General features: G+C 42.6%; 1 protein-coding gene across 11 annotated transcripts in view; it reads left to right on the top strand.

Annotated features, from left to right (window-relative positions):
• The window catches only part of EYA2 (EYA transcriptional coactivator and phosphatase 2), an 86,725-nt gene that overhangs the window by 45,858 nt on the left and 15,659 nt on the right, over positions 1-25,208 (top strand). For all 11 annotated transcript variants that reach the window (XM_063404576.1, XM_063404581.1, XM_063404582.1 and 8 more), the window contains 4 exons: positions 11,600-11,667; positions 13,574-13,751; positions 15,358-15,485; positions 15,968-16,051. In XM_063404576.1, the coding sequence (XP_063260646.1) occupies positions 11,600-11,667; positions 13,574-13,751; positions 15,358-15,485; positions 15,968-16,051 (458 nt within the window). The remainder of the gene's footprint in view (positions 1-11,599; positions 11,668-13,573; positions 13,752-15,357; positions 15,486-15,967; positions 16,052-25,208) is intronic.

The raw sequence follows: 25,208 nt of genomic DNA, 5'->3' as shown, positions 1-25,208 counted from the left end.
ATGACATTATCCTTAGCTGTCCCCATTGCAAAGCTGTCATAATTCTCTTAATTCTTCTCAATCCTGAAAGGGAAAGGTGGACATACACACCCACTTTAATTTTAAGTCTGAGAGCAACTAAAATCCTGAAGAGTTAGGAAAACAGGGAAAACAAAGTAAAATCTGTTTTATTCCAGATATTATCTGAGAAAGCTGAAGACTGAGAGCTGACCCTTGGCTGAGACTTCACCTGCTAGTTTTGTCAGAGCACATTCTCAACACTAAGGTGGTTTGGGGGTTTGAATACCTCACAGTACACGCTGAAGACACCTCTGTTGGATGTGGCACCAAAAAAAGAAAAAGGAAGCCTGTGGATTGGGGTTTTTCTCACCTGGACTCCTGCAGGTTTCACCTGTCCTACTTCCATGTGTGCACTTTTGAGAAGGCAGACTCTTGACTTTCTTAGGACTGAGGTTTTTAAGGTGCCCCCATTGTTCAGTCAAGAGGTTTAGACAAGCAAATTTTGTGCATCAGCACTTGCAAATGTTACACTTGCAAACAGCAGTGACACAGCCATGAGTTGTACCAAAACAGGCTGGGGAGAGCTATGTGTATGAGCATGAATGTGCCCTGGGGCAGTGCTGTGCTATTAGGTAAAATCACTTCTTTTCAGATATTTATTCCAGGAAGATTGTCTCAGCCATCTCAGTAAGCCTTTAATGCAAAAGAAAACAGGAGAAAACAGTTTCTGCAAGTGGCAGGTGCTTTCTCCAAGGCACAGGGAGCAGGAGTAAATGTGTCTTCCTGTAAACAAATATTTCCAGCCTTCTTCTCCTCGCCTGTGAGAGGAGCAGTGTGAGGCTCCCTGACTGTATGGTTTATTTGACTTGCTGAGTGCTAGTGAAAGGTTTGAGTGAGGAGCCAGGAGCCTTCCTGTGCTGAGTGCTACCAAGGAATGTGGGCTCAGGGCTTTCCCACGCCCTTGGGGGTGGGAGGTGATGGCTCCCTGTGCCCCCAGCCCCAGCACCACTGGGACTTGGCTGGTGTTGGGCTAAACCAGCTGAAAAGAGCAAACTTTTATCGATATATTTTTATAAAAATGTTCAGAGGGGCTTTAAGAGTCAAGCTTCTAACTCCCAGTTCAAGGACAAAATGTTTTTTTCCGTCATGTGAGAAGAGAGATCATGAAGAGGGTGATGGTCAGGGGCTCAGCAAGAAAAGGTATCTCCAACTGCTGCTCAGTTTTCTATTGTAAAAGTGCAAGGAAAAAGATTTCTTTTTAAAGTTATTTTCTGCAAGTATTGTAAGGTGTTAATAGCTCAGGTACATAAGTGAAATAAGATTGTATTATTTGCCTCCACTGAGCTCTCAGAGCAACACAATGATCCCATCTGTGGGTGAGGGTGGGTGGGCAGATTGCTCAGCCCTCCTCATTCCTCCTCCCTGTCCCCTCAGATACGAGTTACAGCAGCAAATAAGTGCCCATTGTGGGTGTTACACCACTCACCAAGACACAGACAATCTCTTGGGTGACAGATTTTTGTCTCACAGGGCTCTAGGACAAATGCTGTGCTTCAGGAGGTGCCAGCGTGGTTGGTGCTGGTTTGTTCCCTGGTGTTTGTTTGGCAGCAGCACTCCAGGCTGGGGTGCCTGTGAGGCTGTGAGCAGTAAATGCTGCTGAAACCAGATTTTCTGTTCAGGTCTGTTTGCTTGCAGTACAAACACAGGTGCAGGTGTAAAGGGGTGGCATTCAGCTTTTCATCCTGAGCTCCAGCTGTCAAGTGTATCCTGGTCCTTGAGCGAGAACAGGATCCACTAAAGAGCAAAAATTAAGATACGCCAGCCTTTTGGTCAGTAAATGGTAAAGAAAAAGAGCTGTTGTACAGCCAGCCAGAAGGGGAAATCTATTTTTCATGCTCCCCTGGCATGAAACAAAATTGATTGTGGAAGAGTTTGTTAGCCAGGTAATTAATCCAGTGTGTCACACACATACACAAATGTAGAAGGTGAGATTAGCAAGTTCCATAGCTCATAAAAATGACACAAAACCATATTGCAAAGGTACTGTGGATTGAAATAAGGATTTTAATTGCCAAGTAACAATGGATTTCATCAGGCTTCAAGTAGCATTCAGACTGAAATCTGGTATTCACATATTTGCTCTGAAGGAGTGACTTCTTTGCTCTCTTCTTTTTCTTTTTAACCAGTGCTGTGTACAGGGTTCTTCCATGTCATTATTGCATTTAGAAAATTGTTTGTTTCATAGTGAAGAGATCTGAAATATGCATGTGGTCAGTCTGGGGGTGGCACTTACTTTTAGGGTCATGAATCTGGAGAGGAGGTAACAGCTTGCATTTGATTTTTGTCTTTAAAGTGGTAAATTTGTCATGCTGGGAAAGAAATGTTCCTTCAAGGTCCATTTCATTTCTTAATCAGTCCTCATGTAAGTGTTCAATTACAGCACCAAATACCAAACACCCTGGGCTTGGTATTAGAAATATATTTTACTTTTTAGCACACGTTTTTCTAAGCTTACATTTTCTGACAGTTTAGCAGTTCAGGGATTTGCTCAGACTTCTGGTAAAATTATTATTCAATGATAGAAATTGAACATGAGGCACAAAGATTATCTTCCAGTTGTGCCCCAAAAACTTACTGTCTTAACTGGCAGCTGAGAAAACTGCTCATTGCTGAGGGTGGGGGAGAAATCTTTGGAATATAAGAAACTTAGCATTTAGTGAGCTATGTAAAATACAAAGAGAAAATTGTGCCAACACATTAGCTAACCCAGAAACCCATCAGCTCTGCAGAGAGTGCAGTAACAGCCAGCTTACAGAGCATTTCCTGTGGTTGTGAGAGCATGTGCTACCCCTTGATTGCACATTAGGCCATCTCTTCTCAGCTTGTCATTAATTCCTAGACAATGCCTTGCTCTTCTGTTATAATTGCTGAAATGACAGCTGGTATGAAACTATGAAGTTGCACAACAGTTAAAACTGTGGCCAAAGACCACTGTGGATGCTGTTGTTGGGCAGGAAAAGATTCGACTGCTTTTTTGGGGTTTTTTAATATCCAAATCTATCTACCCACAAAATACTTTTTACATTACAAAGGAAAAATCAGTTATGTAACTGGGATAACTTTCCTTTGCCAAGGAATTGCAGGGCAGTGTTGAGCTTGGGACAGACATAAATTTGGGACCAAAGACCTATGCAGTGAAATTCTTTGCTACTGCTGGATATTTGTTTTCTTTTTAGAGCCCTTCTGATGAGCTGTGAAGTAGTGAATGAATAGAAATTATCATTTCTCTCATGCAACACTAATTTAAAATGAATTAATTACATATATATGGCTTGTGTTTGTGGGATGAATTGGTTATGAGTTGTTCTTCTGGCCTGAGAATGAGTAAAATCTGAATAATTAATCAATTAAAATGTTTACTTTTGCTGAAAACATTTTTGACCCCTTTTGATATCTGGATAATCTAGACAAACATTTTTCTGAGAGATGCCAGAATTTCTTGCAATTGTGGGCCAATTTGTGTGTTAAAAATTTAATACGAGGTCATAAATACCAATTTGGCATGAACAGCTACCTCTGGCTACATGAATTTTACAAAGAAAGCCCATGCTTAGTTTTAAACTTGATTCTTGAAGTACTTTGTGATGAAAATAGTGATGAAATTTCAATCTACACCTGAGAAATGTGGATCACACTTTGGCATCCAGATAGTAAATCCACATGAAGTCCCAAAAATAAAGGAAAGTGAGAGCATGTTCTCAGCAAACTGTCACTCAGATGCCTTAGATTGATAAAATTAAAACCTCAGTAGAAAACCAGCAGCCTCTTTCAAAGGCTTCTGCTTCACAGCTGGTTTGCATTAATTGCAGCCCAAGACCATGGCAGTAAAGCTGTGCTCCCCTCCGTGGTGGGTTCAGCAGGGAGAGGCCTCTCTTCAGGAGGGGTCAGACCTCACTTTTTGCAGTGTAAATACAAGGTTCCTCAGAAAAACAGCACAGTCTCCCTTTGAAAGATTTTTAAACACCAGGGGCTGACTGTGCTCCATTTACTTTGTTTTAAAATGAGCTGACTTCTAGGAGGGGGAAGTCTGTGGGAGAGGCGAAGGTGTTGACAGTGATGCACTGTAGGCTGCAAGGACCTGTGCTACTGCTGCCCAAGGGGAAAGCTCTGCTCTAACTCTTGCCATTTGATGGAAATCAAATATTAACTGGTACAGTCAAAACAGGAATCTTCTCCGAGGCAGAGCATTTATTTTGGAGGTGTCTTGTGTCTCCTTGAGAGTTTTGTGTGACTTTGTCATCAGGCTTGCAGAGGTGGCACTGGGGAGATGGCAGCAGCTGTGACAATCATGAGTCAGAGAAAAGCAGTAAGGTAAAGGGACTGGATAAGGGAAATACAGAGAAAAGTTTGTGTGGTGAGAAAGGGGGAATCTACAGAGAAGAAAGAAGTGACATTTCCCTAACATGCTGCTTGACTGACTTGGGAGCAATGGTGGAGGTCAGTTAGAAATCTCAAAATGTGGGTCAATAAGCAAAAAGAGCACAGTGAAGGTCACAGAGATGTTTGGATGTCACAGAGACTTCTCTTTGTGGATTTATTTTCATTGCTTGTGTAGGATATGAAAAAATCCAGAAACATAGGATGGTAACAGCTTGGGAAATCATGAACTTGGCCTTGATTATTCAGCTTACAGTGCACTTGGCAAAGAATATGCTAAAATGTTATGGAAGCTTCACTGAATAATTGATTCAGTATACCTAATGATTTTGAAATTGTCTAGAAGGCAACAGAAGAGCTAGTGTAAAATTACATATAAAAATCTGTATCAAGAAACATACCTGGGTAGTCAAGCACTGAAAGTTAGGAAATACCAGATTCATGATGCTGTGCAGTACTGATACTGCTTGTGTTGTATCCCATCTCCAAGCACTGTGTGAGGTAATGCTGTGGTGGAAAAAACAGAATTCAGTCATAGGATGAGAGACTGGGATCATGTTTGTGGACAAGTTCAGCCTGACCCTGCTTCAGCACAGGCTGTGCAGCTCAGGAGTGTCTGAACTGCTCTGCTGGCTGTGGATAACAATCTTGCATGGGCTTTTATATGTGTAATTTGGATGCTCCTTCTGTTGATATTGGCAGGGTTTAAACACTGACCCTTGTGCAGTGCAGTGCTGTGACCTCCAGAACCACGAGGATACCTGCACTGTCTGAAGGGAGCCCACTGAGTTATCACAGATTAAAAGAGGAGGATAAAAAGTTGACTTAGCAAGTCTGTAACTGGCAGATGAATTGATGTTGACAAGTCATTACCAGGGCAAAGATCACTCTACTGTTGTCAAGTTTCTTACATTTTTCTCTGCTGTGGCTCTCCTGGAGCCCTGCAGTACTGAAGCAGTGCATGGAGGCTGGAAAAGCCTCAAGACAAATGTCTGGATCTAAACTATCCAATTGAGACTTATAGGGGTCCTAAGTAATGGGTCAGAGAGGGGAGGTGAGCTGACCAGCTCCCTCTTTTCCACTGGTATTTGGAGATTTACTTTGCTCAAGAGGAAGAGAACTGCTAAATAACAGTTGTGCTGACAGGGCAAGAATGGCATGACAGTAGCTGTGACAAGGCTGCTCAGATTTGAATGGTGACCTGGGAACTGGAAGTTCATGGCCACTGATAACCATGGGAGGTGGAAAATCCAGGTTTCCTTTGTCATGTCTTGTTACCTGTCAGTGGAGGATTGTGTCCAGGATGAAACTGCAGCTGGAGGAATCTTTATTCTTTGGTGTCCACAGAGTCACCCAAATAAAGTCAGTTTTGCTGGTTGTTTTTTTCAACAAGGTATTGCATAGAAACAGTCCACATCCTTGCTGTAAGGATGTTCACTTTTTGGCCCAAAACATTTCCTTGTGATTTGTTTTTGAAGACAGTCCAGTGTGATTTCCTTCTATAGCTGTAGCATTGTTAGAAGTCGTTAAAAACACTTTCTCAAAATACAGTAAAATCTAACTGCTTTCCCATGGTTCAGATCCTGAGAGTAACTATAAACCATGCCAGCACTTTCAACACCACTGTTGATCTGGATTGAGCTATACAGATGACCAAGCTCAAAGGGATGGTAAAAGCCAGGCTCTTAGAGCTGCTCTGGTCGTCACTTACTAAAGCTCTTTGAGGCTGTGTGGGTTGAGTACTCCCAGGAGCAGGGGAAGAGCTTTGACTCAGAGTAACTGAACCGTGAAATGTGCTTTATATCACCATTCAGAGTGCCCTCAAACACCTGGTCAGGCTGACAGGACTGCATGGGATTGTGGTGGGAGACAAATGGACTTAAATTGAAAGGGTTTTGTATCTGGGAGTATCATCTGCAGGAGGTGTTCATGTGCTTTTGGGAGCAATGTCCTTTACCAGACACTGCTGATGTCAAGTGGTGTAACATTTAGAATCATGCTTTTCATCTAGGTTAATGCAGTTTGCTCTTCCCTGCACTGTCTGAGCCCTTCCAGACAGAAATACAAGACTTTTTTGGGAAGGGTTCATTACAGCTAATGGCAAACAGTTGAGCAGTCTGCTGCAAAGTACATATGGGTTGAGTTTTTCTTCTCCTTTAACAGGTCAGATAGTCTTGAAAAGCCTCCACAGCTGACAACCATGCAAGGTTTTATGAGTCTTCTTGCCCAGTAAATGCAGGCAGATGTTGTAGGATTTGGAACCTTACAAGGCTCTAGAGTATTGCTGGTGGGAGGTAATTTTGATGAGCGCTTAACCTCTCACTAAAAATGTAGCAGCTTGGAGAAGGCAGCATTTACTGCAGGAAACATTAGCTTGTCAGAGAGCTGAAGAACCTCTCTGAATGGCCATGGAAGTCTGCAGGCAGATGTTGTTCATGGCACAGAGTAGTGCAGACTGTGCGGGGAGGTGGGCTGGGGCCTTTGCCTGCATCACTCCCAGGCAGCAGAGCTTCCTGCAGGAAAACATTCATGATGTCAGGAGGCACGAGCCATTGTGTGCAGGCTTGTAAAATAGCATGCAATTCAGCTGACCCCTGCAGGCATTTATTTTATTAGTCCTGAATGGTCAAATAATCCTTTGAGAGAGCTCTCTGTGGAACCATTGTGTGTTTCATCTGCAAGTTGGAGGAAATGCTTTGGTCTAAGCTGCATCATTCTGTTTGCTGGATGTTAAATCATGACATAAACATAGTCAGAAATGCCCATGGTAGCCACCCTCAGTGTTGCATCTTTTAAGTGTTCCTGGACTCAGAGTTGCTGCTGGCTGCCCAGGATAAACACTGAAACTATCCACCTGTGCTGAGCTTGGCCATCTCCTCCTCGGACTGTTGGGTATTTATTTCATTGAATGTTGAAAGTGCAAGCCATTTGTTCTTCTAACTACAGCAGCTTATTCTCTTTTGGGTGGTACAGGAGGCTGGAGAACACCTCCCTGTTGTCAGGGCCCCTCTGACCTGTGAAACACAAGGACACAAACCTGATTTTCAAAGCTTGCTGTGGTGTTGATCTGAGCTACACCACAGGCCCATCCTGTCTTCATAATCACCACTCCCTAAGACACCAGCATTCCTGTATCATACTCTCATACACTCATACACTAATACTCTCATATAACACTCATAAGCTGAAAAAACCCCTTTTTTTTTAGCAATGGCAGAGCTTAGTTCTGAATACACTGAAAATAACCATGAATATTCCTTTCTTTCCTTTACTGCTCATACGTGGCAAGGAGGGGAAGAAATGCAGCCTGATACTGCAGTGACTGAAAGACAGATGGAGAGGGTGAGAAGCTGGTATGAAAGTTTTTGCAGGAGCACAGGCCAGATCACGCACCATTGAAATTATCATTGACCATGGCATAGGGTTTTTTGGAATGCTTGAATTAGAAAGTGAATGAAGGGAAAATAGCAAATGAAATCCATCTGTATGAGAACAGGAATAGAACATTAATCAGCTCACAAAGAGTTTTTCTGTACATGTTGCCCTTGGACACTCACACAGGGAAGGGCCACATCTACTTATCAAGGAAAAATCATGGCACTGCCTCTGCCTGGCATGTGCACGCCTTTCATGAGGTGTCTTTCCATGCAAGTGTGTTTGTGATATAAATGCTTTACAGGAACACTTACAGTACCACACATCTGAAGAGCTGTTCTGCTTCAGAGTTCAGATTGTTTTATTATGAGCTAAATGTTCTTTAAGCTACCTGTGAATGAGGGCATTGTGACATTTAGCAACTGGCTTGATTGAACACAGATGTGAGCCATATTCCAGATGGAGAAGATCCAAAGGGGGAGATCCTAGGCTTGTTTCTGATTTGCAGGGAGTTTGAATGCAATTACTTGGCATTGAGCTACCAAGATAGATGGAAACAAATGGCTTGCTCCCACCTCTGCAGTATTGCAAATGCAAAACCAGCCTCAGTCTGAGAGTGTGTTGTCTTCAGGGGTCCATGGAAGAAAGCCATTATATGTGAAAGCCAAAGTTCTGTAGAAATAGGCAGAAATGGGAGGGGGGCAGGCGTTCATGTACATTGCTTATCAAGGGGCTTCTTAGGAGTTCCCATTCCGCATAGCACCACTTTCAAACTTCATTCCAGTCCTCCTCTGAATATTACAAGAAGTGCTATTACCTGGGAAAGTGTTTGAGGGGGGAAATGGCTATGTGGGAAATAGGGCTAAATTGCAATATCTGTTGATAATTTTCCCATTTCTTGAGTGTAAAATTTACTGATGCAAGACTGAAATTGCACCTGGCAGAATTCATTTTGTTATGGAAGTGTTTATTTCCTGCCAACGTCTTAAGGAGGAAAAGCAAACATTTGGGGCTGGTTCTGGTGTGTGTTCTGAACTGCTGAACTCTACAAGGCTGCTGCTCACAGAAATTGTGACCAGCAGGCCTCATTCTCTGTTTATGGAGAGAGAGGATTTATCTTTATTTCCATTGCCTGCGGCACTTGTTTGTTTTCCTGCCATTTGATGAGGGTGCATCATTGAAAACATGGTCTCTCCAGTCTGGCCTGTGAAGTGGAACAGGGTCTGAGCTATAATAGTGCCCAAGACAAATATTCCTGAACCTGAATCTTTAAGAATTTTCTTTTCCATGCAGATAATTGATTTTTTTTCCTCCCAGCTTTTCATCCTTGTTCAGCTGGGAAGAAATTCCAAGTGTTCACTGACTTTGGTTGTCCCCAGTGTCCTTATCTGTAATTATTCTGCTGTAACACTGAGCTGCCAAAACATCCTGAGCTTAGCAGGTCTCAAGGTGTGCTGTGGGGAGGGGGTTCAAAGCTCTGAATGCACTGCTGGAGGGCAAGGAAAAGGGTTGTGTTTGATCTCAGCTTAGACAAACAATGCTGAGATGGTAACATTGCTCCTTGGTCAGGATGCAATGACAGGAGCCAAAAGAAGAGGAAAAACCTGAGTTACCAGGTTGAACTTCAGTTTATAGGGAATACTGGTCTTCAGCACTTTCACAGATATTTAAGTATGTAGGCAAAAAAATCTGTTCTTCCTTAGGAAAATCCCCTGGGCAGAGGGAGCCAGCCTGCAGTGGCCTTTTGGGGGGGACACCTGAACTTGGGTAGCTCATCCAAAATGGCAAGAATATCTTTTACAAAATTACAGTGTAAACTGCACCACAGTGGGTGCAGCCACATTCATGAATCATTCCCCATCCTCTCATCCCTGCCCTCCTCTCCCTGCTCACTTACGGTGTGTGCATGGACACACTCTCTCTTCAGAGCTGGTACAAAGTTCTGAGTAAGTTTAATCCAACTGTGCAGTCCCTCCTTTTCCTCTCTCTGACTGTTTGGAAGCTGCAGTATCATGTGCAGGTAGCACAGCAATATAAACATGTTCTCATCACAATTTACACAGAAAGCGTGAGTCCCTCGAGGTAACTCATCCCCCTCTTGACAGCTTTAATAAAGGATGATGGATTGTTTCTAAATGACAGTTTAGGAAAATCAAAAATTCCCCCCTGTATTGTTTCAAGCTCTGGTGTACAAGAGCTGTTTTGTCTTCTGTGAAAGTTGTTTTTGCCTGTGAGCACTGGGGCTCTCATGCTCTCCTTCCCAGTGGTGAGAAATGCTCTTACCACAGGAATATATTCACTCCTGCATACCCGTGACTTTTGGAAAACCTGCAGAAGCCTGTCACGGGTGGGCAGTGGGGAAAGGCCAAGAGCTGAATGTGTTGCTGTCTTTGGGATTCTGCTCTGGGCAGTCTCCCCACAGGGGTTGTTGGAAGCAGGAGGAATTGGACACTGATCCACCCAGAGCTGCCTCCAAGGCAGGAATGCCAGGAGGAGGCATCACCCAAGCCCCCTGCACTGGCTCAGTTCCCATCCAGCACATTCTGGGTCCTGGGGAGAGCCAGGCCTCCAGGTACCTGGCAGTCACCTGCACTGTTTTCTTCCTCTCTGCTATTTTCTTTTTAAAGACCACATGTGGCAACAGATTAGTTCTGGAGGGCAGAGCCCTCTCTCTTGGTTCTTTTTGGCTTGAGATTTATTTCTGAGTGCATGTGCTTTGTAGCTGCACTTGGCAGAGTGGAGTTTGTTCAGCTGTCCATTCCCAGCTGATCTGGTGTCCTAAAATAAAAACAAGTGGAACTTGGGAGGGTGGTTGTCCCATGAAGACGTGCAGGGTGTCATATGGTTAAAACAGCACTGCTCAAAGTCATGGTGAGAAGCCAGATGAGACAAAAAGGCCAAAGGCCTGATGAGGGCTCAGTCTGATGGTGCTTTGAGGTGACAGAATGAAACCAAGATGAGCCCAGTGCAGCCAGGCAGCACCAAAATCACACCTCTTTCACATATCATGTGAAATGAGAAAAACTGAAATCAAAACCAGCATAGATCAGGGTTAAATCAAGGCTAGAACTTGAGAGGGGATGAGAGCTTATGGCTCTGCTGCCACTGGCCTGATGGGGGGCAAAGACAGACCATTCCTGCAGACCTTACCTGAACATTTATTTCTCCAAACAAAATCTGTGTGGTGGTGCTTCCTCCAGCTGAGGGAGCCTGGCTGAACATCAGCTGCTTCACTTGGGACAGAGCCATGTCCATCCTTTCTCTTCCTGATATCCCAGGATAAAGAAATGTATTTGCTCCTTGCTGTCCCAGAAATCTCAGCAATATTGTTCTCACATTGGGAAGTGCAACACCAGGGAACAGATTTTTCTTCTGCAAACTCCTGGGTACCTGATCAATTAGGACAGATGCCTGGGTACCCATGCATGAAACAGCACATGTGAGAGGATGTAAATGTAACCTGAGGGGTTTTCCTACAGGAGGAGAAGATAAAAAATACTATTCCGTTACTTATTGTAAAGATAAGTGACTGAATTTTAAATCTGGGCTGAATCCTTGTGTTCCAGCTGTGCTTTCTGACCCAATAATCAATGTTTTAGTGTATGTAATGAATGCCTTTCAGTGAGTAAACCCCAATAACAGCCCAAAGTTTTTACAGCCTCTGCTTTGTGCCCTACCTTTTTGTAGTGAGCTGGTACTTTACTTCCTGTTGGAAATCATTTGAGTTTACATACCCTGTTACTTTGATTGCTGCTGTGTCTTATGACTGTGATACTCTTTCCCTCAGGCACAGCAGGGATTTACCAGGGAGCCAACGGCCTGACAAATTCTGCAGGATTCAGCACTGTGCATCAGGTATGGTCAGCATCTATTGCTGGCAACCTTCCCACTTACTTTAAACCACTTGGAAGATTTACAGATCAGAGAGATTATTTTAGTGTTCACAGGTACTTAAGGAAGATATTGCTTTGTGTTTTGCTGAACACCATTCTGCTCTACTCCTTGGGGCTGTCCATTTGCTGGACTTCAAGATACCCTGGTTAATTTTGAGATGTGTCTCAGTGCACACACACAGAGTGCAGTTCTTGCAGGAGGAGGGTGCCCTGGCACTCTCTGACTGGCTGCTGCAGCAGTGCCAAGAGTTTCCTCATTCTTCTGCCACCTTACAGCTTTCAGATATGTTGTGCATCCTCTCCAGAGGGGATGGCTTCTAGAACCCTGTTGTCTGCTGTCTTGGCCCTGGGCAGTAAATGTGGACAGGCTGAGAGGTGTTGGCAGGCCCTGGTGGGTGCTGAGCCATGTGAGCTGTGTGCTCTGCCCTCTTGGAGGGCACACCTGTCCATGGGCTCTGTGCCCCACCTTGATCAGTGTGTGTAATAAATAAACAGGCACACACACACAAGACAGATGTTTTTCAGTAGCAAATGGCTCTTCTTGCTTGGACCAAACAAATGAGTACACTGTCCCAGAAAATGTGTTTTGGTTGGCCAGTAATTTCAGTTCCTTGTTTGTAGGGTGATTGTTGACTTGTATTTTTAATGACAACAGTGGGTAATTTATTTATTGCTTCAGTTTGGGCTTAAGACAATCAGCATTGCTGGTAGCAGTGCATTTGATTGAAGAATGAAGGTTACCTAAATGGGGGGAAAAGTTGGGCTTTTTTCATTATTTTGTAATTCTCTGTAGGAGAAAACAATGAAATTCTCATTTCTTTTTCAGTCTAATTGTTCTTATGGCAATTTGAGTCTTTGTTCTTGAGAGCTCCCTGGTGACTGAAAGTTAATGAAATAGCTGTCACAGACAAAGATGTAAGCTGTTAAGGAGGAAAGTGCTTTTAGTCTTTCCAAAGATTGTTTATTAATTAATTTTGTTTAATACCAGAGACTAATTATAATTTCTGAGGAAATAAAAGCCTTCTGCTCAAAGACAATGCCCAGAGCATGAACACAATTCTTTATCTGGAAAAGGAAATTCAGTGGACAAGGACAGGAGCTGAATTAAAACAAAAAGAAACAAATTAAACCTTTTATGCTTTGATTGTTCAAAGATAAGTTTTATAATGTTTTCCTGCTTTTAAAGTGGCCTGCTTTTCACAATAACATGCAAGGATAATGGTATGAGGTTTCTTTGGGAGCCTTAAAATCAAGACAAAGAGTTCTGTGAAACCTCAGCTCCCCAAGGTCACTTGCACCTCCTATTTTTAGTTTATTTTTCTGTAGGTAGGCAAGATCAACCAGGCATTTATTTATTGGTGAGATAGTTGAGCAGACTGTTGTGTTGCTGCAAAAAAATTGCTACTTTCTTTTCATTTTTTAGCCTAACAGCTGATCAGAAGATGTTGCTGATCATGGGAAAATGCAGCCCGTTTTGCTCCATCCCTCACCCAGTTATTCATTCAATTCTTGCAATTTCTTAGTTATTTTGTTGTTTACAAAGATGATGTGTTCCATCATGGCCCTTTTCAGAAAGCTGCCCTACTTCACTCTTACATAAAATTGTTCAACTCTGTCATATAAAATGTGTTAGCACTGGTAACTAAAATCCTCTAAAAAAACACAGAACTTGGCAGATTTCTGACCTCTTGTTGGTTAATCTGTCATAACAGAATAGGAGTGCATTTGGGAGAAGCAGAATGTACTTTCCTGAGTGAATGAAATGCAGTTCTTCAGTGAAAGCTCTTCATTGCTTCTGTGGTGGCTTGCTTGTTTGTAAGATACAAGCAGATACATGCGAGTTAGATGTCTCTTTCTCTCCCTCCAAGGAATATTCGTCGTACCCCAGCTTCCCTCAGAGCCAGTACTCGCAGTACTACAGCTCGTCCTACAGCTCCCCGTACGTGTCTGCCAACAGCATCAGCCCCTCGGCCATCCCCACCTCCTCCTACTCCCTGCAGGACTCTGCCCACAACATCAGCAGCCAGAGCACAGAATCCCTCTCTGGTAGGTGCCTCTCGTGTGCTCCCAGCCTGGCAGCTCCCTGGAGACACAAACACTGTCATCTTCTCGTTGGGGTTTTTAAAAATACGTATTGATAGCTCGGATTGTGTAGCACTGAACAGCTCTTACACAGGGGTTTGGGGTGAGGCTGGAGTATCCAGGCTCTCTAAAACCATGCTGTGTTGTTTTCATGAGTGTGTGAGGTTTGATCTCCTCTAGGGTAGTACAGAAAGATAAGACAGTGACATTCCAACCTCAGATCAGTACTGAGGGCTCACATGAATTCAAAACAAGCAGCCATGCTCTGAAAAATTCTCATTTTCCTCAATGTCTGGTGACTTTTTAGCCCATGTCTTTGACAAGGTTTATATTCACCTCTTACAACATGTAATATTGTGCATTCATAAACAACTACATCAAGAGAAAGTCTCTCTTTAAAAAATCTACACAAACTGTGGGTCTAATATCAAAGTTCAAGATGAATTCCACGCCAAAAAAAAGCTTCAAATTTTGTGTCCTCTCTTTGAATGCCTAATTTTTAAAGTTTCAAAGCTTAAGTAGTTTATGGAATTACTGGTGGATTATGATTCCCCAGTGTCCTGTTCAAGAGCAATCTTCAGATATCACTCCCTGCCAGTTTTCATTGACGTGCAATAACATTTGTATAAAACACCACACAATTTGTGGATGATCACTGTACACACCCACTGAAGGTCTGCTGACTTAAGGAACAAATCTGAACAAATGTGGTTGCTCTAAAGGAAAAATAAACTAGTATTGTTTTTTAAAAAGAAGCGATCACAAACTTCTCTAAAAGCAGTTGGAGGATTTTCCGTTCCCTAGATCTTATCTCAGCCTTTTTGAGAAGGGATGATTTCAAACAGGCTTCTTGGGCACAATCCCAGCTTCTCTGAAGAAGAGTGTGGTTATTCTAGGAAGTTGCAGAGACCACAACTTAGCAAGGTGAAAAGAAAAATATATTTGAAAAGGATTTGCAGTATAAGGTGAGTGAAACCCAGACAGGTCTGTGAAACTCAAGCCAATCAAAACAGATCCTTTATACATGGGAAGTTTACTTTTAAACTTTTAAACTGTCTTTTCTCACTTATATCTAAAATACTGTCTTCTGAGAAAAGGGGTAAGGCTGGACAGGTTAGTTCTGTATTTTTAAATAAAAGTTGATGTTGAAAGTATATTTTTAATAATTAGCATTCATCAAATTAAAAAAAAAAAGCTTTGAAAAAAAATTCAGAAGTTTAATTGGTCTTGGATTCTGTTTCTATTGCCTTTCTAATTTCTGTCTTTGTAAAGAAGGGGGGGGACTAAATTCCAAAAGTTTTTTATTTACAATTAAAATTTTGATAAGGTTTTTTGAAGTGACATGTCCTTTTAAAAACATATGTGAGATTTTGGTGTTTTTTGAAATTGTTTTAACAAATCTCAAGAGTTAAAGCTTATTTCTCTAACACTATTGGTGTGAAAAGAGAAAGATTTTTTTCATGGTGTTTTCACAGTTTTTCTGTTGCTTTTCAGTGAAAGGTTTGATGCTCTAAGTACAGTGACACAATGCAAAATTTAAGTTTACAATGGAATTTTATTCTCCTAATAGGGGAATATTCAACAGCACCAGCAAAAGATACAGAGACAGACAGACAGCACAGAGGGTCAGATGGCAAGGTACGAGCCCGGTCAAAAAGAAGCAACGACCCTTCCCCTACTGCTGACAGTGAGATTGAGGTAATAACTTGAATTTCTATTCCTTTGGTACATCCAGCAAAGATGAGCAGTTGCCTCTGTTAGCAAATCCAAGAGACAGAACCAAATTAGTAATACAGCTGGGACCTGCAGGCACAAATAGGCAAAACAATTCCTCTGTTTCTGTGTTATCAACATCTCAAACTGTTCTTCATATGTACCCTTTTTTTCCCCTTTGGGGTTTTTGTAAGTCTGATATTTTGTTCCCCTGACTTGATGGGCAACAGGGGATTTCTGAGGTTGTCAGGAGAGCAGGCTCTTGGGGTGGCCAGCACACACATAGCTCCAAAATTCCTGATGTGTCATTTTGCCTGCTGTCACAAAACATCTACACTCAGTGCTCCAAATGGCTTGAGATCTTAAAAATCTCTAGTCCAACAGGACATATTTCCTGACTGAACCTGTTCTTGCAGTTGCTTAATATGTAACTATATTTCTTTTTTCCACCCCATCTGTCATCACAGCGTGTGTTTGTGTGGGATTTGGATGAGACCATAATTATTTTTCACTCCTTACTCACGGGAACCTTTGCATCCAGATATGGGAAGGTAAGATTTCATTTTTTTAGCATTACTGCTTGTCCAGCCAAATTGTGTGGGGAAGTGTGGGGGCAGCTAATGAGACAGCTTTTCAAGCAGATGCTGCCTGGTTTATTCAGACATATTTGTATAAACGTGTCCTGTGGTATTTCCTCCGAACATGTGAGAATTTAATTTACCTCCCTTTCATGTTGCAAGTAGCCCCTTGTTTTTCCAAAGCTTGTGTTGTTCAGCTGCTCCTTGCTGGGATGTTCTTCCAGTGTCTGTCCTCTGCAAGAGAGCATCCAGCAGCCAGGCTCCATTAACTCCTGCCTGAATAAGCTAACACTTTTTTTGTTAGACTTTTTTTGTTTTCTTATGAATCTCAGACAATTTTTTCAGAGAGATTTTGTGTTCCTCGGTCTGGGTTGCCATGAAGAACTGGCTGTGCTTCCCACGGAGCTGCCAAAGCTCACATTTCTAAGGGGCTTTCAGAAATATATTTAGCTGACCATACTTTAGATACCCTCTTTGAAATACAGGCAATTCCATTTCTTTTAGATAACTGGCTGAACAGCCTGAGCTTGGCTGCTAAGGAGAAAACACTGGCTTTTGGATTTAGTACCTCATGCTTCAGTTTGTTCCTAAGGCAGCTTTTTATGATAAACACCTAAGTCACTTTGAATTACTGAATGTCAAACACCTTTAAATAGGTAGGAAAAAAGACAATATCATTACCTAATTAAAGGTGGATGACCTAGCTGGCAGCTGTTTCCACACATGGCTTTGAGCACTCAGTTTCATCAGGAGACTGGAAAATAACCCAGCTTCTCTCCAGAAAGCAGAAATATGATTTGACATAATTTCATGGCTTTACCAGCTGTACCTTTTTACGATGGTTATAACAAGCTGAATGTGTAATTAGTAAGATAGATTTATTGTTCACTCTTAGATGTGCACAGTTGTAAAGGATATAAAATGGTGTTTGTGGTGTGGAAGTCTACTGCAGCACTTGGAATGCTGCTAACACTTCTAGCAGCACCCTCTGAACACCAAGCACGTGTTTCCAGGCAGGGATTTGCCCAGACAAATGTTGTACAAGGTAATTGAAGTGGTTGCTTTTCCCAGAGAACATAAAGAATGAGGTGTACCTGTGTAAGCTCAGACCTACTGCCCAGGAACTCCAGAAAGAATTAGGCAGGATCAGGAAACAAACTTAGGGTGTGCAGATCTGCTCTGTGGTGGAGCTTAGCCTTGAGCAGGGGCTGCTGTGTTCACGTGGAGAATTCCCTTAATGTGCTGATTTTGTCCTAGCACAGAGCCTCTGGAGCAGATGCCTTCACCTGCTGCCTCCTGCACACGTTCAGAGGTGTAGAGTTGGAATCTGCTGTGTGGAGGCTTCTGTTGGCTGTTTCCTTTATACTAATTGAGAATATGATATAAACAGGAATATTTTTTTGGAAGAATGAATCACCTTTTCTATTAAGTTTCAACAGTTTCCTTGAGAAACTCCTCTAGGAGGGCTTTTTTCTTTGCAGTTCTTCATTTGTTTCATCAGTATTAAATTCCTCAGGACTCTCCTGTAAGGGAAATGGCTGTGTTGTAAAAGTGTTATAGGCTGGTGGCTTGATCCAAAGACAACCAGAGGCTTTGGTGGGCTTTGGAACAGACCTTAAACCAGGAGGGAAATACAGCACATTCAGACAGGCTGGGAACTGTTAAATAGTAGCACAATTCAAAACTGTCAAGTACAAGTGAGGCAACCAGAGGTTAATAGTTTCAGAATCTCTTACTTCAGTAGTGTAGGAAGTACACTACTACTATTTTATCTCAAAATAAATTACTTATCAAAACCAAAATGCTCCATAAAAAAATCACACACCTGTAATTAGACAAGCATATGCTTATAATTAAATCTCACACATAGAGACCTTGGTTCACTGTGTCTTTCTCCAGAAAAGGTGTCAGTCCATGTGATCCTGACATTTTCCTGGCCAAGATCTATCTGCCAGTGTCATCCTGTCTGTTGCACTGTGGAGCTGCAGGTGCTCAAAGAACTGGTCTGTAAAGTGCTTCAAACTGAAGGATAACACCACTTTCTGGGGTGATTTTTTTTGAAAGATGGGAGGAGGAACACTAACCACAGCTTCAGAGATTTGGGTCTAAATTCCTGTCTTCTTTAGCTACTTAATCATGAATGGTTGTGTGTGTTGCCCCTTCCTTGGTGATGCCAGCAACAGGGAGCTGTCCAGAAAATGAGGGGAAAAAAATAGAAAAGAAGAGGAGAAAGAACTCACAAAAAGTCATGTTATTAATAGTTAATTGTTCAATGCGTATTTTCTGACCAGACTTCATGTGAAAATTCTCTTTGTTTTCTCTGTGGCTCTTCACATAGATCTGGCCTCCTCAGGGCATTGAGAGTTAATCTCAGGTGTTCAGAAAATTCTTTGCTCACAGCATCAGTTAGCAGTTAAAACCCAAAATTTACTGAAAGCTGAAGCATGAATGAAGGCTGCTCCTGTTTTGTCCTCTCTTCCCAGACCCTTAACTGTTGCTCATGGATTGCAGAGTTGACAGAAATTTGGTCTTAATGTCTTTGCCATAGGGTGACAAGAAAAGGCAACCCCCCAAAAGTTCCAGAGGCAGGTAACCCTGGATATTCTGTGCAGGAGGGTTTTTAAAACCTGTTCTGCAGATTTCTGATCACTGTATGGGTGCAGAATATTTACCATGTGCTACAGACCACAGCAGATGTGGACCCTTGGGGCTTGTTGAGGTGTCCATCCAGCCCCTTTAACCCCTGAGGTGTGCAGGGAGATGGCTGCAGGCTTTACCTTGGCAGTAAAGGTTTGTCCCCCAAATTATTGACTAAACACAATGAGAAAAATGGTTCAAAATCCATAACAGGGCTGCTGGGCTTTCACAGGGGTTGGGTAAAAGTCAAGGGACTTGTTTGACAGAGCAAGGTGAGCATGGAAAATCTCATTTGGTGGTACTAATTCAGAAACAATATGAGGAGATTGCATGCAGTCCTGTGCCAAAAATAAGCATGACTCTATTCCTCTTTCTCCATCTGGGATATTTGCAAGCTTGTTCCATAACCTGTGTTGTCTAAGCCTTAAAACTTCTCAGACTGAAAGAGATGCAGAACTTTTTGTTCAAGTGTTAGACTGCAGTTTCATTCTCATGCTTTTTGAAGGACTGGTATCAGGAAAAAAGGGAGCAGTGGGTGTGTTGCTTTCCCTAGGTTGAGGGAGCTCTGTGAAGCCAATACCTTTTCTTAGTATTTTGTATTGTTCTGTGTATTCTTGTTCTGTATTGCATCACTTCTTGGGATTGAAGTGTCCAAATGACTTGTGAGTAAAGTAAAAACTGGAGTTAAAATTCATCTTTAAATGCAAGATACTCCAAAATGCTGGAATCAAATGACAAGGATTTTTTTTCTTTTAGTCTGGGCTTGGAGGTTTGATCACACAGGACAGTCTAAATTCTTGAATTGTGTTGGAGCTTTATCAGCACTTTGACAGTGTCTGCTGATACCTGGGAGTTCGGATCTATACAATCCCCTGCAAGAGCTGTACCTTTTCTGAGATTGTTCAGCATTTGGAATTAGCTCAAACTAAGAAAAAAACATACTGCAAAAAATCATAAGGCACATTATGTTCTGGTTTGAAACCAGAGTCGTGCAAAGCTGTGCTCTGGGTGTTGGTTAACTTCAGTGAAGGTGCTCAGCTGCCCTGGGTGACTCTGTGTCCCTGGGACCTGGGGCTCTGTGGTGGCTTTAGGAGGAGCAGCCTCTCTGCAGTCACTGAGGCCTTGCAGTGTCCTCAGAGGTGCTTGCTGGAAGCAGAGGTTTTCTGTGAGACGTTTTTTAAAGCTTTTGTGTTTCAGAAGTGGCAGCGTGAGGTTTCCTGAGGCTGCAGGCAGACAGGTGTGGGTGAGGCAGGACATGCACCCAGCTTTGCAGCCTGGGCTTGGCCTCTCTGCTGAGAGACTGCAGTGACCCAGGAGGGGTCCCCCAATCATAGCAGGACCTTTTGGTCAGAGTAGAAAAAGTTTCTGCTTGGCCCAGTTGAGGAGAGGACATAAATATGATTTTCTAGCATTGAAACGAATGTTACAGCTGCTGAATGCTGGGTGTGAACTGGACTGTCATGTTCTCACCAGAAATGATGTTGTGGATCTAAGAAACCTTATTCCTCAAAAGTTTCACTGGCTGTTACATGTTCTTATAACAAGTCCTTTAAATGAATTATAATTTACAATTTAAAAAAAAGTCATTGAAAAGTTCCTCCTTGGCTCTACTCGAGATCCTTGTAAAACCCTAGGTTTGATTTTTTATTTCTTTTTTTTTCCTCCCTTCCCTGCTTTCACTGACTGCTTCAAGTAGCTTGTGCTTTTCCCTGCTTTGTTCTCTCCCAGGACCCTAAAGCCAGGAACACCGTGGGGATTTAATCAAATCTGCTGGTGATTCATGCTCCTAATGGCCGAGTCTGTCCTTTACTACTTTACAAACTGAGAAGGAATAAAACCCCATTTTATTGCTGGGCTGTTAAAAACTATTTGTAGAAGTTGCTAAGGTTCAAATCAAAAGCGGCCTCCCTTGAGAACTATTAGTTAATTCTGAGTGCCAGGGCATCGCTTTTTTCCCTCTTCCCTCGCTTGAGATGTGGCCTTATATCATGACTGCTGTTCAAACATCTGAGAGTTTTCCATTCCTTTGACAAACATGAGCCAAAGTGTTTAAGGACATCTGTTTATTTTATTTCTTTAATGAGAAAACCTTCCAATTTCTTTCTGGCTCAGCTGTGTTTATTTACATTTTGTTAGTCATATGTGTGGGGCACCTTGGGACGTTAAAAACCTGCAGAGGCCTCTGCTGAGGGCTGCTAGCAGGCATCCTGCTCAGAAAGGCAGAATGGGCCCTTCCTAAGGAAAACACAGCCCTTGGAACTCCATAAAATAGATTTTCAAAACAAATAGAGCCTAATTCACTCAGTAGATCATGGATTAAGTCAAGATGAATACAATTTGGAAAGGATTTTCTGAGGAAGTTGGAGATTTTTTTACCCACTGGAGGCTAAACCTTGTGTTTAATGCCTTTTTAAGTTAAATTAAAAAAGCATTCAATCACTGCAGGTAATAAAGAAGTCTGTTACTTTAGACATGCTGCTATATCAATTATTTAGCTCATTATTGGAGAGAAGGGAGTAAATAATTCCAGCCATTCGATTATTTCCAATGAGTATTTCGGGAGCAGACATCTGTGTTTATCATCTGTGCTGGCTGATGGGAGGCAGCAGCAGCAAGAGCAGGTCCCAGCAGGTTGGAGGGGGCACAGGAGATGCTCTGAGCTCCTCTGGATGTCACCTCTTGTCCTGGGGCTTAGGGCAGCAGGAGCTCTGAGCAGGCTGCACTCATGGTGTTTGGGACTATTAAAGGATTGTTTTGGACATAAAATACGTATCAGAAACAATGCTGGCTTATTAAACAAGCTGGAGGAGAGGGAACCTTCAGCTTTCCAGTGTGGCTGAATTGGGACTGAAGTTTTAAGGGGAAAAGTTCAAAAAACCAAGGGGACATGACTTATTTTAGGAAGCTGCATGTGCAAAATGTGGCTTTGTGCTGAGGATTACACTCCATGATGTGTTTCCACCAAGCTTTGCAGAAATTTTGTATTTTTCACTGGGCTATCAAGGGCTTTCATACAGAAATACAGTGACTTTCCTGTGCTGAGGGGAAGGAAATGAAGATTAATTTGGTTTAAATTCCACTCCCTTTTCTGAAATGCATGCCATGTACAGCAAAAAGAGCTTGTTTGTAGGTTTTTGGTCATGAACCTTTTGTATTACTAAATAAAAATAATTCTCATTTATCCTCAAGCATAATGGCCCAGCTTTTAACCTGTATTTAAGTACAGTATTCCCACAGGAATCCACTTCAGACTTGATGGGTTCAGACCCTGGATAAATCAGTGTGGTGGTTGCTGCCTGTCCCTAAGCACAGTTCCTTTGGAGAGGGGGGAGAACCTCTGTGTGCCCCTAAATGGGAGGATTTAGTGACCTGTGTGCCCATTTGGTTATTGGAATTATTTCCAACCTTATGTGAAGAGACACAACAGTAAAAGGAGTCGTTCAGTGAACAGTAGGAATACTTAGAAGTGCCCCTTAAATCACAGGAAGGGTGAATATAAAAAGGTGTCTGAAGAAAAGGGATTTAATTCTATTTGCTCTCCATCTGTCATGGACTTCCCACCAGGTCACACTGTGCTGTCTGTTGACACTGTTCATTGAAATTCAGTAGATTGTCTAATAAACCTGGATGTATCAATGTGTTCATAAACAATTTCTTTATTTTTGTGGGAAAAAGTGTGGACCCTAAAAATACCGAGAGGTTCTATTTGAAAAGGGATGATCCTTTTCAAAAAAGCCAGAAGTGTAGACCCTTAAGTAAATCATTCCTGAAAATGGTTTTTAGGTCCTCAAATACTTTCATTACTTTAAACAACTTTTCTTACAAATACTCCCTCTCACTGGGAAAGCTCTGAGAGGCTCAGTCTGGCTGAAGCCTGTGTTATTAAAGAGATAAAATTGCAAGCTAAGCTACTTAGGTGTAGTTAGTAAAAGAGTGAAATGTGGTTTTTTTCCTGAAAAAGACATGAATTTACTTGAACTAGAACTCATACACATGGTTAATTTCCCATTATTCTGGGAAAGTCTTGTTCACGTCTCAAATTTTGATCAAGGTATAAAATGTTACAACTAAAGGATGATTATTCTCACAGACTTTTTGTTCAAACATGTGGCCCTGGTATTTGTATCCTTGAATTTTTTTTTGATTATTATTTTTTTTTAATGCTACAACCAAGCTGGTCCATTTTCCAGGCGTTTCCAAGTAATTAAACTCAATTAAAACTATTAAATTCTTTCTTTTGGTGACAACTTTGTTATTAACAGATAACCACAAGGAGGAGATTTAACTGGGAAGGCCCTTGATTGTACACTAATCCGTCTCTCACCTCTGGCTGACACCTGTGGCAGATAAACCCTATAGAATAAGAGTCTGATGAATACTCTTAATTAATACTTTCTTCCTTGTAGAAAAGTAATTATTTGCTCACGGCATAAAAGGGTATTTGACAGGGATTTAGAAGGACTGATTAGTTTTAAATGCAGGGGCTTTATTTTGGTGGGGTTTTTAAGGGAGGTGATGGTGTCTGAATCCAAGACCCACGCTCAGAATGACTTTGCCCTGACAATTCCAATGTCGAGTTAATTGTCACGTTGCTGAAGAGAAGCAGAGTCAGACAAGAAGCAGATTTGTTTTCTGTCTCAAAGGAGCCAGCTCTGCCCCTTTGCTAATGGCCTGCAAGTCTGAGCAGGGTACCTGCAAGGCTTGGGGAGGGCTTCGGATCCAGGGCTGGAGGCGGGAGCGCCTCCCTTGAGAGATTGCCAGAGATAAATCTGCATCCCCTTCCTCTCAGAATCACCGTGTGCACGAAGGGAGAGCTGGCCCTGGACATGCAGCTTGGATTAGCTGCAGGTGTTAACAAATACCTGTCTTTTTAAAGCATGTTCTAGGGCAAGTGGAAGCCGTGTGTGCAGGATCCATCTCCGTGGTGGTTCCAGTGCAGAGCCTTTGGGGACGGTGCTGCTGCTGCAGTGTGAGCGTGGCTCAGGGCACAAGGGCTGCTGTGGGGGTACAGCCAGAGCCTCTGCAGTGCAGGTTTCTGTGCAGGTCAGCTCCTGGACAGGGTCTAGGGACCCTCCTGCAACATCCTGGCAGCAGTTTGTACCCACATTAAGGCTAATTTGGGGGTGTGTGCTCATTCTGCATTCCCTTTGCTCTGCTGAAATACTGAGCAGTGGGAGTTTCATGTGGTGTGAGCAGATCTACCTTCTCACTGCTATCACAGGGAAATACTTGTTCTTTCCAAGTTTTCATGGAAATTGTATTCAAGACAAACTGAAGGCTGTTCAACAAGCGCATTTTACCAACATTCTGTCATACTATTACTTGAAATGAAGGTTTAAAATGAAAACTGAAACAGAAACTAATTTCTGGCGAGGTGTTAGTAGCTCAGAGGACATAACTGAACTCAAATTGTGATTTTTAAAACACAGTTCACTTCAGATGTAGAGAACTAGGTCAAGGGTTAGAAACAGTGCATGCAAGTGGCCAAACTAAGGGCAACACTGGCAACAAATGTGTGATGTTGTGCCATTGTGATATGAAAGAAAATGTGCTCCTTGCTAAGTGGATGTTTTTGTCTTCCTTTACAACATGTTCCACAGGCTGCTGCTGCTGCCCATGTTTTCCTCTGGTAGGAATATGTGCTGAACAGGCAGCAAAAGTTCCCCAAAGCCAGTGGATATGGAGCTGGGAGTTGGCAGAGCTCCAGTCACAGTGGAAATCACCCCACTCACAAGGCGTGGCCACTGTCAGCAGTGGGCAGTAGCCCATCAAGCCTTAGCTGAAAGTCACAGTGATCACAGAAACAGCAGGGACATGTCCAAGGATGCTCTTTAGGGGAAATATTTCTGATTAAAAACGTTGAAAAAGGACTTATTCTTTGTATGCTTTGATCTGAAGCACTAGCAGAGAATTGGGGCTTTTTTACCTGTCGGTTCCCTCAAGGTGTGCCCTAAGGAGAAAGGGGCAGCTCTGAAACTGTGAGTCCTGTTCTTTAGAAGTGGGAGTGAAGGGTGCATTGAGGAATGAATCATTCAGAATGATCACTTCCCTCCTGATGCTTGTCTCCCCCAAGCTTCCCTGGGAGGAAGCAGTTCAGGCTGTGCATGGGGGGAGCAGGAATTCTTGCTCTGCCATGTCTGAGCACCAGGGGTTTGCACTCCAAGTGATTTGTGGGGCTGCTTAATTTTGACCCTGAAGGACACTGCAGCAATGGAGCATGGCAGAGATGAGGCATGTGGGGATACACTGTGCTGCTGGAAGTTTTATTTACAGAAGGAGTTTATTGCCTGTTTTCCACCCCTGCCTCTCATTGTCCTTGTTTGTGAAAGCATGACTCGTAGATTAGCAGAGGGAGGACCTCGCTCTCCTAAAGTTACTAAACAAGCACTCGGGGCTGAGTTTTTAGATTAATCTGTTTTCACTGCAAGAAGTGGTTCCTGGAGGAGATTTGATTTCAAGCTGTCTGTGGCCCTTGGGCTTCACACGCCTCAGG

This window comes from Prinia subflava, chromosome 8, assembly GCF_021018805.1.
Source record: "Prinia subflava isolate CZ2003 ecotype Zambia chromosome 8, Cam_Psub_1.2, whole genome shotgun sequence".
Taxonomy (NCBI): domain Eukaryota; kingdom Metazoa; phylum Chordata; class Aves; order Passeriformes; family Cisticolidae; genus Prinia; species Prinia subflava.
The sequence above is the reverse complement of the archived record's forward strand: the minus strand, read 5'-3'. Positions and strand labels throughout refer to the sequence as shown.